The sequence below is a fragment of the Myiozetetes cayanensis genome, unplaced genomic scaffold, assembly GCF_022539395.1.
Source record: "Myiozetetes cayanensis isolate MyiCay16 unplaced genomic scaffold, myiCay2020 scf4, whole genome shotgun sequence".
NCBI lineage: Eukaryota > Metazoa > Chordata > Aves > Passeriformes > Tyrannidae > Myiozetetes > Myiozetetes cayanensis.
Window position 1 is genome coordinate 2,345,213 of NW_026087631.1, and position 17,268 is coordinate 2,362,480.

General features: G+C 39.1%; 1 protein-coding gene across 3 annotated transcripts in view; it reads left to right on the forward strand.

Moving 5' to 3' along the window:
• Positions 1 to 16,574, forward strand: part of SPIN1 (spindlin 1) — a 49,117-nt gene extending 32,543 nt beyond the window's left edge. For all 3 annotated transcript variants that reach the window (XM_050329670.1, XM_050329669.1, XM_050329668.1), the window contains exons 3-6: positions 4,745 to 4,793; positions 10,016 to 10,269; positions 11,265 to 11,498; positions 12,779 to 16,574. In XM_050329670.1, the coding sequence (XP_050185627.1) occupies positions 4,745 to 4,793; positions 10,016 to 10,269; positions 11,265 to 11,498; positions 12,779 to 12,978 (737 nt within the window). In that variant the 3' untranslated portion in view covers positions 12,979 to 16,574. The remainder of the gene's footprint in view (positions 1 to 4,744; positions 4,794 to 10,015; positions 10,270 to 11,264; positions 11,499 to 12,778) is intronic.
• Positions 16,575 to 17,268: the final 694 nt, after the last annotated feature.

The window sequence follows — 17,268 nt, forward strand, 5'->3', positions numbered from 1 at the left end:
AAAAAATATGTTTCTGTGCTCTTAAATCATAAAATAATAAAGTAGTTTGAGATTGAATGGACCTTTTGAAGGTCACCTAGCCCAACTCTCCTACAGTTATCAGGGACATCTTCAACCAAATCAGGTTGCTCAGAGGCCCATCCAACCTGGACTTGAACACTTCCGTGGATGGATCATCCACCACCTCTGGGCAACCTGTTCCAGTGTTTTACCACACTCATTGCAAAAAATCCTTTCTTATATCTAATCTAAGTAGACCCTTCTCCAGTTCAAAATTGTTGCTACAGATCCTGCTAAAAAGTTTGTCCCCATTTTTCTAAAAGTCCCCCTTTGCGTATTCAGGGGGGACAGTCAAGTCTCCTCAGAGCCTTCTCCAGGCTGAACAGTCCTGGGTCTCTCAGCCCTTCCTTTCACAAGAGCTACTTCAGCCCTCCAGTCATGTTTGCAGCCCGCCTTTTGGTCATTCCAGCAGGTCTGTGCCTATTCTGTGCTGAGCATCCAGAGCTGGATGCAGTGCTCAAGGTGGGGTCTCACCAGAGCAGAGCAGAGGGGCAGAATCCCCTCCCTCGCCCTGCTGGCCCCGCTGCTTTGGATGCAGCCCAGGACACAATTGGCTGTCTGGGCTGTGAGTGCACTTTGCTGGGCCATGTCCAGCCTCTCACCCACCAGCACCCCAAGTCCCTCTCAGCAGGGCTGCTCTCGATCCCCTTGTCCCACAACCTGTATTGATACCAGGGTTACCCCTTCGCAGATGTAGCTCCTTGCACTTGCCTTTGTTGAACCTCGTGAGGTTCCCACAGGCCCACTGCTCAGGGTTGTCCAGGTCCCTCTGGATGGCATGTCATCCTTCAGCTGTGTCAACCACGCCACTCAGCTTGCTGTCATCTGCAACTAAGTGACTGAAGCATAAGTCTTGTCAGATGCATCAAAGTTTTAGTCTTCCCTGCTTACTGCAGAGAAGACTAAAACTGATCCATTTGCTTTGGTTTTCGTTGGCTATTAATTTTTTTTCTGGTTTTATGTTCAGGGTAATTCTGATGTAGAGACCATCTTAATTGCTATCTAAAATAAGAAAGTTCATGTAGTTTCCTGCGTAGTTCTAGCAGTGCTCATGCAGCCATGTTCCTCCTCCCTGCTCAAAGGTTAGGCACAGCTCCAAACTGCGGATGTTATTGAGCTTTGGCCCAACAAGTAGCTCACAGATTTCTTGCAGCTTTCTAGTGATAATAGAAAAAGTAATGTTGAAGGAGTTCTTCAACAAGGACCAAGAAAGATTCAGCAGGCATGTAATTCTGGTTTTGATCTTGTTGTTAGAATATGCTAAACATAAGGATTCTGTTCTGTTCCATCCCCCTGTCTGGAACTGCTGTAGAGGACAAGCTCTTGTTCCAGTTTCTCCAAGTGTCTAGCCAAGCAATTCAATAGTGTAAACTGAGATGTCTTTAAAAGGAGTTTACACATCTCCTTGAGACTTTACTGAATTGAGACAGTGCAGAATAGGAGGGTGAATTGTGGTAAATAGGCATTTGGCTGGTACAAGGGTGAGTTTGACCTAGCATCTTAAACTACTTGATATTTATATTAAACATCAAAATGCCACAGCTTCATGTGTGAAACTGGAAGCTGTCTTGAGGTACTGCCTGACTTGAGATGATGAGCAGTGCTTAGTTGTCTTTGTTGGCTTTGGTTTAGTGCTCACTACATCAATGAACAAGTTGAATCATATCAAAAATACGAGGTTCCCAAGGGAAGAAGTTAGCAAGCAAGGCAAATTCCCATTCCCAGAGGTCTGCATAGCTTCTCCTGTGTATTTATTGCAGAGGCTGTAATAAATCTTTCTGCGTAGGTCTAGTGTTTCTGTTTTTCGCTTTGGAAGATAAATGCTTTTTACCTCCCTGCTTGTTCACAGGTGTCAGGAGTCCTTGAGCAGAGGACAGAATGCAAGCTCTTGTGTTGAACCATTCTGTTATTTTGTTTTGGTTTTAAATACTTGAGCTAACTTAGCCAATATCTTACTTTCCTCCCATTAGCCAGTAATGTTAAACACAACGTGCCTGTGCTGGCGTTCTGGTGATGCAGTGTCTCTATTTCATAAGAACAGTTCTCTTTTTCTTAATTTTTTTTTTTTTAAATAAAACATCACCATGTATTTATTAAAACATGTTTTATTACATTGTGTATTAGCAGAACGCAGCCACCTCATATACAGAAGAGGTAGAAAGCTTTTTCTGGTGGTTGTAGTAAAGCCCAAAAGTCTTGTGGGTTTCTAATCAGACTTTCTGCGATACCGTTTTTTGTCTTCCAAACACGCAGTTCGATTATTTGGTCTTGTAACGGTCAAAAAAGTTGCAAGTAGAGTCCTTACTGCAGCAATTGGCAGGTAAGGCTTAATTTTTAAAATCCAAGCATTTCAGATGTCGTTACTGCTGGAAGTGCAGGTTCCTGAGGTTCTGATACAAACTTGAGCACAGTAAACAACATGCAGTATTATTTTAATTCCAGCATTTTTGTAGCTTTGTATATATATTCCTCTTAAATTTTTCGCCTAAAAATGAAAATACTGAAATATTTATGAAGACTTTGAAGGTTAATGGTACTTCCAGTGCTTGACTCTCCTGTGTGATGTTCTTAATATCATGGAAGTTTTGAACACGTATATAATTTCAAAGCCGTTCAACACAGTGTTAAATTTAAAAGAATGGGTTTGTTCAGGTATACAGTGAAATTAAAATATTTCTCTGTAAGTGTTAATTTAAGCATCCCTAGTTGAAATTCTGGGCTTGTTTCTACATAAACATGAGGCAGTAGCATTACACTCAGTCTGACGCTGTGATCAGGTTCTTTTAAATATGGCAGACAAGCAGAAAATCCAGAGCAGCCCAAGATAAGTTGCTGTGAAGAAATTCAACTCTTATCACAGTCAAAACCAGTACAATGAGGAGAATCAGGATCAAGCCAGGTATCTTCTGGATACTTCTTACCCTTGACATCACAGCCACCACTTTTAACAGGGGCTATTTCAGTCAACCCTAGTAAATGATCCCTGTACACATGGTCATTGGCCATGATCTGAGCCTGCAATTTTTATTCTGAGAACTTACTTTGATTTTTTTTTTTCAGCTGTGCACATCACCTCTTACATACAATGTTATCTTTGGAAACTGTTCTTCTGTCATCTTGTTCTTGCATATTTCCCCTGCTTAATTCTTCATAGCTGGTCATAAGTAGCTTTCTAACAACTAGCAGAAGCCTGCTTTCCTGCTTTCCACTTCCCTCGCTTCAGCTTAGTGGAAGCTTTCCATGGTTCCTATCTATCCCAGAGTATGACTGGGAGGAGTGCAGTGTTCTTCTATCTGTATAGATTTGTTCATAGGGTTTTTTTTTTTTTTTTAATCCTCTGTTAGGCACAGGTAGAGCTGGTCTGGCTAACTTGGGAAGACGTGTGTTTGCATCTTTTTTTCTTATTAGGAATAAAAGCTTAAAACAATTCATTCACTTACCTACTGTTGCTGACTGATGATTTCAGCTGCTGTAACGATTGTCTCTGTTGTGTTCACTTGAACTTTCATTTTAATTGTTGCTGTCAGTCACTCCTCGCATTCATCCCTGAGCTTCTCTGTTGGGTTTACGTGGCAAGGTACCAGGAGGGTGCAAGAGTGGCTCCTGTGGGAAGCAGCTGGAGGCTCCCTTTGTGTCCAGCAGAGCCAATGCCAGAGCTGAGCGCATCCATGATAGTAGCACCTCTGGGATGATATATTTAAAAGAGGGGGGGAAGGATTCTGCACAGTAGCAGTTGCAGCCAGAGGAGGGGAGTGAGACTGTGTGGGAGCAACAGCCCTGCAGACACCACGGTCAGTGCAGAAGGGAGGGACGAGGTGCTCCGGGCACTGAGCAGAGGCTCCCCTGCAGCCCATGGCAAAGCTGATGGAGCAACACTGGAGCAAGGAGTGCAGGAAATCTGCACTGGAGCAGGTTTGCTGGCAGGACTTGTGACCCTGCAGGGGACCCATGCCAGAGCAGTTTGTTCCTGAAGGATGGCACCCTGTGGAAAGGATCCATGCTGAAAGCTGTTCGTAAAGAACTGTGGCCTGTGGGAAGGGTTCACGCTGGGAAGTTTGGAGGACTGTCTCCTGTAGGAGGTGGCCCACACTGGAGCAAGGGAAGAGTGTGAAGAGTCCTTCCCCTGAGGAGAAAGGAGCAGCAGAGGCAACATGTGATTAACTGACTGCAACCCTCATTACCTGTCCCCTTGTGCTACTGGGAGTCAAGGAGGTAGAAAAAAGTGACAGTGAAGTTAGGGCCAGGAAGAATGGAGGGGTGGGGAGAAGGTATTTTTAGATCTGGTTTTATTTCTCATTATCCTACTTGGACTGGATTGGAAAGAAGTTAAGCTAATATTCCCCGAGTCAAAGCCATCTTGCCTGTGATGGTAATTGACGAGTGATTCCCTACCCTTCTTGACCAGGCGCCTTTAGCTGTATTTTCTCTCCCCTGTGCAGCTCAGGAGAGGAGGGACAGTGCAGCTTTGGTGGGCACCTGTCATCCAGCCAGGGTCAACCCACCACAGCTTCATGAACATATTGCCCATGTCTGTCTCTGCACAGCCTTCTCGCATTGTAGCAGGTCACTGATCAGTCACAGCATGAAGTGTTTGTATTCTTTACATTTTGACATTCAAAATGAAGACTTTTTGTGTCAGTTTTTAAATTATTTTTTCAGTAATTCCAACGTCTTTTATATGTAGGTCATGCAGGAGTGTCTGCCAGCATGATGAAGAAGAGGACTTCCCACAAGTAAGTTGTTAATATTTTTGCTAAAGTATAGCTCTCAGTAACTGCAGGTACTGTTCTAGAAATATATCTGTATTGTTCCACTCACTTTGTTCTTGCAAATCACGTGGAATAATATTCAGTATATGTGTGCAGAGTCAGACTTTTAATTCTTTCAGGAGAGTGGTAGGAAGGAAAGCCCCACAGATAAAGACTTGAACATTGTTTTGACTGTTAATTGTATTTCTCTTGAATATAATTTTGTAATTCTTTCTGGAATCCACAGAGAAGGATATGCCAAAATCAGCCATGTGTACTGTAGGGTGTCTTTTCTCTGGCACAGAGTTCATGCATTGTCACCAGGTCAATAAAAGCTGCAAATCATGCTTACTGATAACCCAGTCTGGATGTAATCTTAGATAAATCTAATCATGTATGCACTATAACTGTAGTTTTGGAAAAGATTTTTCTTTTTTTTTTTAAATAAAGAATATACTGAAATACTTCTGTAAGGAGGCTGCTATCTGTGTGGGAAGGAAGGATACCTGCTTGTGCTACACTTTCATGGCATGTATTTTTCCATCTACAACATTTTTAAATAGTAGCAGCTGAACATTGGTGAGTAGCTGTGTGAAAATAGAGGTAATCTTCTGGGTATAATTGGTCTCAGATGTCATATCTGGCTATATCTCTGGTGGAAGAAATCTAAGCTGGGTAAGTGTGAAACATGCTAAAATGCTGCTAGCCGTATTTTAAGTATAAAGTCATGTAGTGGTACATCAAAAGCAATTTGTTCAGCAGGTGTATTTTCTATGATTAACGTAGTTAATCACTGCTAAACAGTGTTAACTGTATCCCAGAAAACACCACCTGATGTAAAACTACTCTTAATCCCTTCCACCAGCTCTTCATTATCCGTTCTTGTCTATCTTCATAGAAGGCAAAGAGAAACATTTATTTGTCTAGGGGCAGGTAGAGTTGGTTAAAATTTAATTTCTCTTGTTCTCTTTCAACCGCTCAGAGAAAGGAGTGTATGATGGGAAGACTATCAGAGGTGGGTTGCCTTTCGTACTTGAGGGTGGCTAGATTTGTCTTTATTGTTGTGTTAATATACACTTATTTAAATAAGTAGGCTGTTAATTTCCTAGCATAAAGGCTTTTGTGGGACATGAGAAGTTTTGATCTTAAGTGTCATCATAATTTTGAGGCATTTAACTTGAGCATCCAGCTAAGTTTTATGTTAATTTAGCCTAGTTCAATTGTTTATTGTTTAGTAAAGGTTTTCTATGTGAAGCCAAGATGATTTCTTGTGTGCTGCTCTCTGACTTATCTGAGAACGAGGCAGAGTAGTAGAAAATTGTTTATAGTTTAACACAAATGAGTAGGTTATGAATGATGATGTAATACTGTATGCTGATACTGCTCTGAGCTGATACGAAAGACCATGAGTTGGTAATGCACACTTTGTCACTGGTTTAGTTGTTTATTTAGTTGCTCTCATTTAAAGGAAAAGAGGAAGAAGCCTAATGGCGCTCAAAGGCCATTGAGATTTTAAGTCAGCTTCAGAAGGTTCGCAGCAGAGGAAGGAACAAGGCAAGACACAGTAACTGAGGATGTGATAGAATGAGCAGTGTGGATGAGCCTTCTGAACTCTTCTTCCCTAAATGGTGGTGAACTGTTGAGCCTTTTGGAGATGGTTCCCATGAGTATAGGGCAGTTCTTCCAAGTGCTCTGTCAATGGGTGGTGGTGATCTCTGCTAATACGAAGCTGACCTCACTGACATCAGATGGGTCAGTAAACTCATGGATCTCATTCTTTCCACCCTTGGAAAGGGTATAAGGAAAGAATATAAGAAGTTGTATGACTGTGAAACTCCATTTTTCGTAGGCTTTCCAGATTTCATGTAGTTGGCAATTCAAAGACTTTGAGGTTCAGGTTATACCTGCTGCAATTTAACTACAAGTGAACTTAAAACATTCTGAGATTTTGATCTCACTTTAAGCTAAGATAATTCTTGGTTTCTGCAACACGTGGAGCTGAAATTCACAACTGAATGATGGCTTTTGAGGGCGTACAGAAGGTACTTTAAAACTTCTGTCTTAACCTAGTGTGCCTCATAGTCTGAATATTATGAAAAGTAGTTAATAACAGTCTCTCTTCACCATCTTGCTATTAATGATAGGCTGTAGTAAGATCACAACTGCATTAAGTTTTCTGTCCTATTTTTAATAACTTTTCTGCTAAGAACCATGAAAGACTTGAAAGTGTACTGACCGCTGCTGCTCTGCTGCCTTTATAATGTCTTACAGTTTTCCTCCCAGTTTTTGTGCATTTTTTCCGTATCTGAGGGGTGTGGTTTTCCTGTTTTCCTTCACCCTTCTGTTTGGTGGTTTTTTTGTTTTTTTTTTTTTCTCATTGTGGTGTTTCTCTGAGGTGAGATGATCTAGAAAAAAAACAAACAAACAACAATCAAACCCAAATGGATAACTTTATAGGTTATTGGGAGTTACCATTCTCCTTTTCAAAGCACAACTCAGTTGATTTTTCTGCTGCCAGTCCTGTGAAGTTCTGCACTGGGTTGGTTTCCCTGGGAGCGGCTGCCAAATAAAAGTTTGTGTGAGGACCATATAAACACAGCTTTAAAATCTGGAAAGGCTTCTTTCAGGCTGTGCAGTCTGCACTGTCTGGCTCTGGTAATGAAACTTTTCCATGTAACTAGGTTTTACTTAACAGCTTACAGCCTGCAAGATAAAGAAGAGGATCTGAAACTTTTGGGAATCAAAAGGCCATTTACAATGAGGATGTGTCTGATGTGTTGAGCTGTTTCCAGGATTTACTAATTTCTGTTTCTCCTGGCTCCCTGTTTTCCGTGTCTGATTGTTCTCTAGTCTTCAAGAGCAAATCTCTGTGGAATTTTTGAGATAATTTTAATGAAAGAGAAGGGACTTCTCTTATTGTGAGAAATTGTGTTGGACCTTCTGGATATAGCATCATAGAAGGTTATGAATATTTGTTGTTCTTGATGTATCACAAAAATAACACTGCTGAGGAAAGGAACATTGGTTAATTGGTTGTCTTACATGGAAGTATATTCTATATTATTTATTAATATTTAAGAACTTATGCTTGCTTTCTTACCACATGTTCAGGATGCAAGAAACAGGCTTTCCTTAGTAATTTACTAGTTTGAGTAACAGTATGAACCACTGCAAAAGAGAGCGAGCAGCTGTATAGTAATACAACCTTCCAAAACAAAACTTTGAACTACAGGTACACCTGGCAGGTACTTGACTTTTAATTAAATTTATAATGCATTTTGCTCTATGAGGCATTTCAAACACAGTTACCCATTTGAACTCAGTTAGGTTCTCTTTTTCCATAATTTTTTTTAGAACGGGTGTGAAACTTCTTGCCTTATTGTTCCAACTTAAAGTGCACTATGCTCTGTAGGCAGAAGGTAAAATTGACTGTGAGGTTGAATATGAATGGTATTATAGTCTTTTTGAAAGGTGAGATGATTAGCAGCATAAACTGCTTCAACTAGATAAAGCAATGTCAGTTTTAACTTTTATCTTTAGGTTTTTTTAAATCCCTTTAAAATGAAGCAGTGATTCATTAGAACTACATGCGTGAATTATGTACAAAACAACCTCGATTTTGCTGTGCCAAGAACCAGATCTGCGATCTCATTTTGTAGTAGTAAGCTATTACTGGCACTATTGCAATTAGAAATTCATATATATATGTGTATACTTGAGCAGAATTACAGTTTGGAAACGTGATTTAGTTTCTGCATAAAATTAGAACCAGATTTGTGGGAGGGTCTCTCTTTACAGGAACTCCCACCTGTTCCACTTGCCTGTGCTATCAAAGTTAGGAACACAAAGCTGGAGTTTTAATCTTTGAAAAGCTCAAATGATCGCAGAAGTGAAATTTGGCAAACCCCCATGCTAGGACCTTCATGGTGAATTAAACCCTGGAGGTGGGACAAGCTGCTGAAGGACTCGTGTGTCTTGTTTTTAATAGTTGTGGTTATATCTTTAGCATTAAGCATTCCAGTATCGTATAGGGGATGGGTTGTTCTGAAAGAGCGCTTCCAGGATTTCAGTGGTATGGTTGCTGCCTTCCTTTTTTTGGATCATGCAGAGAGTTCTGGGAGAGCAGTTCATTGTTCCTGGAGGTATTTTTCTTTGGTCACTGTTTCTAATCTAAGGAAGAGCGTTGTTTCCTGCAACTGAGACTCTTCTGGGCGTTGCTTTTAGGCGTGCTAGTTGTGTGCATAGATTACTGCCACTGAAAGGATGTGTGCTGCAAGTGTTAGCCCAAAAATTGATTTTACAACTAGCTGACATTTTTTATAGAGAGAATTTTGTATGCTGTCATAATATCCCTTAGTTTCCTCCATTTGGATTCAAAATTGTCAATTTCTAATAACTGGATAGAACGAAACTTGTATAACAGTTTCAGTGATTTGAAACTCAGATAGTTTACGTTACAGTTGATCAGAACAGCAACTGCTGTTCAGCAGAGGGAATTTCCATGCCAATTCCATGAAAATAGAGGAAGGACAAAAAATGTATTTAATCTGTTTCCCACATAAGGCAGTATCTCTTCTGTGGCCATTTCCATTACATGTAATTGTTCATTTCCCATACTGAGAAGGAACAACACAGAAGTGTTGTTGCTACCGTGTGTCTTTAAAAATAAATACTCTTGAGTCAAAAATATCTGTAAATGAAGGAGGCTAAATTTTCTTCAGTTGAAAACAGGTTTGTTTTAGGGGAAAAAAAATAAACAAAACATCTTGTAAGAATTTTAGTCAGCCACTGGTGATATGTTTGCACTGACTTTTGCCTCCTGGGACAGGAGTTGTTTACTGTTCTACAAAGAGCAACAAGGTAGTAAAGTTGTAATACTGCCAGGTACCGTGCTGTGAGACCTGATCAGGTGAGTTTTACCTTGGACGTTCAGTGTAGCAAGGGGTAGACTAGTACTTTTGGCTTAAGTAAACTATTTTTATAGTTTACTCTTAGGAAACTGACCACATGAAGCACATAAAAAATGTTTCAATATTTTTTTTTTCCTTTTTCTGATAACAGTGTGCTATGCTTTACGCCCTAATTTGAATAAAGGTGTGCTGAGCTGTAAAATATATTGTGATGTGAAAGCAGTACAGCTACTTTCTGAAGTAGAATTTTGAATATGTACGTACTTGTTTAATATTAATGTTTGTATCTGTGCACAGAAAACATAGAAACAATGTGGGACCGAGCAAACCTATTTCTCAGCCACGAAGAAACATTGTAGGCTGCAGGATACAGCACGGATGGAAGGAAGGGAGTGGACCTGTAACGCAATGGAAGGGCACAGTGCTTGATCAAGTTCCTGTAAATCCCTCTCTCTATCTCATAAAGTATGATGGATTTGACTGTGTGTATGGACTAGAACTTCACAAAGATGAAAGAGTTTCAGCACTGGAAGTTCTTCCAGACAGAGTTGGTAAGAGGTTTAGGTTTTTTCTCCTAAGTTCATATGTGTGTAGGCTGACATTCACCATTAAATGTTCTCCTCTGATGTCTGCAGACTTACCCCAAGGTGACATCTGAACACTTAAATGTTATTAGTCAATTTCATTTATGTCTCATGACATGTAATCTAAAATGCTCTACATTTTTTTTGGTTCCACAAAGTTTTGATGATAGTAGTGAGTGCAGTTGCTATCTTCAAGTAATATACAGTACATTCTGTAGGGTTTTTTTCTTGATTGATTTTGATGTTTCTGTTAAAATTTAAACTGTAAGACATCTTGGTTGTGTTCTCTGTTGTGTGTGTCTAACAGTAATAATGTCACATAAGTACATGGAGAAAACCTCGTGAGGGAAACCTCGTGTAGTTCCCCCCAAGTACTTTTAATAGTGTGGGGAAGGCATTCTCTAGATGAAATAAGTTGATTAGTAATGATGCTTTTTGATGTTCAGAATTAGCACTGGGTTGTTAAACTACAGTTTTTCAAAGCACCAAGTTTGATATTTGAATACTAGTTTATAAACAGAATAAGCTGTTACTTCTCCTAAATGCAAAGCAACTGATAGCAGTCTGTAGTGTGAAATTAAGAGGAACCAAATCCCAGAGTTCTGTTAATAACATTAATTGTTCTGTGACTGGCCTTTCTCTTCTCCCATCTGCCTCTCCCTGTGCAGTGTCCAGTTAAAATACAAAGAGTCTTTGCTGCTCTGGCCTCAGTTGATCTCCCTTTGCCTTGCATTGTGATTGTTTCATCATAGGGAGAGTACAATAATTCACTGATACTTTAACAACATTCTGAAGTTTTCTAAATCTTCAGTGGTAAACTCTCTGGAATGGACAGTGTTTGTTTTGTTTATGAACTGACTGACTTCCAATCAGATTTGTGTATGAATAAGGGTAAAGATTATTTTTTGACAGAGATGTATATCTGTGCTTCTGAATGAACTTGTGAAATGCTGTCATTTCAGCTTCATCTCGAATTAGTGATGCCCACCTGGCAGACACAATGATTGGTAAAGCTGTGGAACATATGTTTGAGACAGAGGATGGCTCAAAAGATGAGTGGAGGGGGATGGTTTTGGCTCGAGCTCCTATTATGAACACGTGGTTTTATATTACATACGAGAAAGATCCCGTCTTGTACATGTACCAACTCTTAGATGATTATAAAGAAGGTGACCTTCGCATTATGCCTGATTCAAGTAAGTAGGGCAGTTACTGTTTTTCTTCTGGCTGCTTTTTGTGCTTAAACATTTGTCTGTGCTTATTTATGAACAGGAGAGCTGGCAAACAAACTTCTGGTTTTGTTACTCCCTTTAATTTCATTCTTTTTAAATATCACAACTTTGTCTTACTTTAAAAAAGGACTTGAAATGTATTTTAAGTCTGCTTTGGTTTCTTCCACCTTTGGGGCTGAGGTTAGGGAAAGCTTGTATGCTTTCTTACCATTTAAGTACTAACTGCTTTTAGTGCACTTCTCCCATCAGCTATTGACTGTTGATGCTTGCCTGTTTTCCAAACACTTCTGAATATTTGCTTCTTTCCCTGAATGTGAATGGTTCCAGATATTTTGAATTGTGTCCTTGAGTCAATGATTGGAAGTAGTTCTGTAAATTTGGTGGAACTTACCATAATACTATAACTAAAATTTCTAGAGTACTGTCTCTTCTCAAATACAAGCTCTGCATATGTTAGGAGACCAAATTGTAGAATATTTCTTGGCGGGGGAAAAATGTATCGCTGGATCTGATACTAAAACTTTGTCCACACTTTTAAGTGAAAGTATGTGAGTTGAGCTTCCATCTTTACCAAGAAAGACTCTTCACGTAAAACTGATATTAAGAGCAAAATAACTGTGTGACAGTGCATTTTTAGAGGGACTGAAACAAAAATTGAAAGAAGAAACTTCTCAAGTTTGTGGAAGAATTTTCAGTGTGAAAACAAGGCAGTCTGTTCATTCCCTGATGAGGGTTTTTTGTCTTTTGAGAGTTCTTTCAAAGCTCTCAGAACTGAAAATAAAATGGATGGAGTCTGTAAGGGATTTTAAATTCAAACTTGGAGCAAAATTCATTAATTTTAAAGCTTATGGTTTCCAGAATAAAAGCCACATCAGATTTGACAACTGCTTTAGAAAGTTTCTCACTGAAATACAAACCACAAGTTATCTAAACAGGGAGCAAAAGAAGAGGAGCTGAGAAGGAAGGTGTGGTTTGCTTCTGGTTCTCTATACAGTGCTTTTTTTACCTTATTTCATACTTTTTCAGTGATTGGCTTGTAGCCAGTCCCTTGGCAGTCGGCCTTTTACAAATCACACCTTCTGGTATCCAAATTTACCGGAGGGATCATCTAAAATACAAGGATATTTCTGGTTAGGTTTTGCTACAGAGGAAAATAATATGGTTAGACTTTACCAACAGCAGTTGCCTTCCATGTTGCAGCATTTTATTAATGTCTACTAAAGCTCGCTGGATTTATTTTACAGATGATTCACCTCCTGCAGAACGGGAGCCGGGTGAAGTTGTGGACAGCCTGGTAGGCAAACAAGTGGAATATGCCAAAGAAGATGGCTCAAAAAGGACTGGCATGGTCATTCATCAAGTTGAAGCCAAACCATCTGTCTATTTCATCAAGTTTGATGATGATTTCCATATTTATGTCTACGATTTGGTGAAGACATCCTAGACGTCATCATGAACTTTTGCCAAATTTGTGGAACTATTAAATGTAAAATTTGTAGACACAAAGACTTGACTGCTTTCCAGTTTAATGAAAGCTTAAATGTCCCTGCGAACCCACAATCTCTGCCAGCGAAACTGTTTCGTTCTGAGTGATACAAACATGACACATTTTGTGTAAAATAACTCCTTTTCTTGAAGGAAGTCAATATGTTTGGGCAGGAGGGAGTTAAAAGCAAAGAACAGCTGCAAATTCAAGCTGTGTAAAGTTGATCTAGTATTGTAATCATTAATCTAAATTTTTTCATAGATTTTTTTTCTTTTTCTTCAGCCTTGCACTCACTTGTTCAACTGCCACATGCAAGTGTAGTTTGATATTTGATACACCTTCTTTTGTAACATTAAATTTAATTTCCTGGATACTGGCAGTCCTTGTTTTCAGGGTTGGGACAGAGGTGACTTTCCTGAAAGGTTTAAACAGTTTGTGCGGCATCAAGGAGTGCCTAACTCAAGTAACATCAATCTGCTGTGTTTCTACCCTTTATTTCAAATTTAGCTTTTTAAGAAGTTGCAGTACATGGAAATACTTGTGCATTTTTTTACTAGTCACAGGGCAGTAGGATATCAAATGTTTGAATTATGCACCTTTCAGTGAAAAGGCTTTAAACTGTAAAAATACATTTAATCTGTATAGCCAGTTAATTAGAAAATGCAGGTTAATGGCCCATATTTACAAGTTGTAGGAACCAGTAAAATACATGCAACAAGGCTGCCTTCAATCCTAAATGTTGTACTTCTTTCTTTGTTATACACACTTCTTAGCAAAACCCAAGTGCTTGGTGCCACAACTTTAACAGTATATATGCTACTTCAGAAGACTTTAGACTACGCATTGGCATCAGTAGTCTCATTTAATATCAAAACCTAGCAACCTGAATGTTTGTGTGTGGACTTAGAAGCCTAACAGTAGTTAATATTTTACATGATAAATACAATCTCACGCCAGGGGAGTGGGAGGGGGGTGTCCTCTTACGTTGAAAATGTAACTTTAGAGAAGGAGAAGCATTTTTGTTGCCTTCTGCTCAGTCTGTTGCATTCCTTTTGTGTTGGTTTGCTTTTAGTAGTTTTGGTTCGAGGAGGCATCTTCCCCAAATTTGTTCTTTCTCTGGCTTTTCCACGTAAGGAGTGTCCGGACAAATCTACAGTTTTAAACCTGTTGTTGCCTTTTGTGGTGTGCATTGTACTTGCTTTGAGGTATGCTGTTAACATGAACTTCATCCTACGAACACTAAAGAGTTCTGCATGCCAGTGGTGTACTATCTAATGGAAGCTGTAGGCAGTCTCTGTGGTCCAGTCATCTGCATTAGATTGTGGATGTAAATAGCAGCCCACAACTGCAAAATCCTTTCACGGTTTTGATCTTGCGAGGTAGTTGTAAACGAAACTTAGGGTTTCTTAAATGTGTGGCAGCTTTTTAAAAGTATCGGAAACGCAACAACGAATCCAGCGCAGCAACAAAATTGTCATGTTGAACATTTTAAGGCAGAGCTCCGAGAGTTTCAGAGAACTGCTTCACAGCAGCACAGTGTGTGAAGACAGTCAGCACTGTTGGTGGAAGGAACAAATACCCTGATATCCAACCATATGCCGTTAGTGGAAGGATGCAGGAGAAGTGCTGTTAATCAGAGAACAGAGGTCTGGATGACCTCTGTCGTGGGTATTCTTGACATTGAAGACTCAGTGGTTTAAGCCCCTTTCTGTCCATTGGTTTTTTTTTTTTGCCTGATTTCATATTTTAGCCTTAAGGCTTGTGCCTCATTATGCTGTTGAATGGTAATAAATACTCTCCGTATAAGTATGATACCTTAATTCTTTGTCCATCGCTATTATATTGCATTATGTCCAGTATTTCATCATGGGCAACCAAAGGCAGGCTGTTGTCTTTCAGTGAATAGCTTCTTGATGCAGTCCTTATGCAGTAAGTACCTGAGTCGTAAACGTTTCTTGTGTTTGAACAAAGTGAGCAGATTTGCAACACAGTGTTTTTCATCCTGCAGATCTGTTGTGTTTTCTATTGACTCTTAAGAGTCCTGCATGTAAATCTCAAAGCTGAGCCTGGCTCCATGAGCCCAAGTCGATATTCGTGGCACAGGAATGAGTGAGTGTATTGATTATACACGAGATACATGAATTACTTAGTACACTGAACTTTGGGCTATATATCTTGAGGAACATGAGGTTTGTTTTGAAATATCTGAGGTTTAGGTCTACTGGAACACTTTTAGCGTTAGGCTTGCATTTGTGGGTTTTCTGCAAGCCTCTTGAATACACCATGTAATTCTGCCAATTAGAGTATAACCTACAAGCTGTTAAATTTAACGGTTGTATTTCAGTGTCCCCATTGTCTGTTGTGTGGGTATTTTATTTTCACCTTTTTTTTTTCTTTTTTTCTTTTTTTTTTTTTTTTGGATAGCTTAAACCACCTTTTTGAGGCTTGAGACTAATTCCACTCCCTGCCCATCTGCTTTGGGCTTTGTTTTAGGCTCATGTTTCAGATCTGCATGCAGTGCTTGCGTTACCCTGGTAACTAAATGTTGGTTCCTTGTTATAGGGGTTCAACATTACTTTCCAAAATCACATAGGGCTTGTGATGGCACAAGCCACGGATCTTTGTATAAAAGTTATTCATCTTTCACATTTACCTGCTGTAGTATTGTTGTATATTGTGTGTGTGCGTGTGTGTGATGTCAGGCTGCCATGTAAAACTTTCTAAAAAGGGAAAAAAAAAAAAAAAACACCACAACTTAAATGCAGACCATCCTTTTTTGCATGCTTAGAGGGTTAGAACATTCAATGTAACAAACTAAAGTTGCATGTTAAAATGTTTAGGTTTTTTGTTTTGTTCTGTTTTTATTTTGTGTTCAGTTTTTTGTGAATTTGCTTATTGTGCTGTTTAATGGTTGTTAGTAGGATTAAATGCACCGGTGAGACGAGCATAGTGCCAACGGAAGGTAATTTTCCAGTTGTATGTGTCATACAGCATTTGAAGGGACCATGTATTCTGTTAAAGAAAAAATAAAATCTCAGTTGAATAGCAAAACATTACATTCTTCTTCTTTCTTTTGAGTGCCAAACCCTAAACTATGTTGGAGTAAACACGGGGAAAGCCCTTTTTTTTTTTTTTTTTTTTTGCAATGGGTGGAAGCCTTCTCTAAGTGGATTGTTTAAACATGGGGGCTTTATCTTCAGAGAGAAGTAACTAGCTGCGTCAGGGAAAAGAATTACAATAAAAACAGTTTCTGGTTCCTTGAAAATGCTGTGCATTTTGTATTTTACATCATTAGTGCAATTAGGATGGTTCTTGGTATGTGTATAGTTCAAAGGTCTTCGTGTTCACATTTTTAAATTAGGTAGTGAATTCATCTTTAGAGCTTGGTTTCATTATTTTTATTTTATTTTAAACAATGTAGACAGTTTCCCTGTTCTCTGCATTTAGAAGTATAAACACTTTAAATCTGTTACTTAATTCTGTAAGTAATTTTTATAATTATGATGTAACTCTATCCTTAAAACATTTAAAATAAACCCTTTATGTGCAACTTACGCCTGTAAATTTGTTCTCATGAGCAAAATGTAGTGATGTGATCTTCGATTGTGAAGAAGCAGTTTCTTCATTTTTGTAATTAAAAGGATTTGTTATTTTAATGATGAGCCATGTAAGCTGGTATAAAAATGCCCTATGAGTAAGTTTGCTTGCAAAGCCAAATCTTTATTGTTTTTTTTTCAAGGAAGTATAAGTGCTGGTTGGATGGAATTTGGCTAAGGTAAAACATAGTATTAAATTGTATTTTCACTGAACACAGTAAAACTCTCCTCCAGGGGACTGTGCAGGTCTCTGAAGCAGTCTCTATTTCCAGAGCACACAAAATATTTCAGCAGTGGCAAACAGCAGAAGCATTTGGCAGTGATTTGGTGATACATACATCTACTTTGAATTAATAAAACTCAAAATTCAGTTGAGTGTATTTTGCTGGTGAGAAAATGCAAAGTTGATCCGATTTAGAGGTGATCAGCAGAGAAGAAAACATCACCATGTTGTAAATTTTATAAAGTCCTATAAGTTGTTGTGAAGACTTTGTATGGTTAAATTACTGAGGCAGACTTTCCATGTTGAACAGGTTTTCTTTATTACCTACCTCCTTTCTGATAATAAAGGGTGCATGGCACTTAAGGACATGGTATAGTCGTGGACTTTGTAGTGCCAGGTTAACAGCTGGACTTGAGGATCATAAGGGTG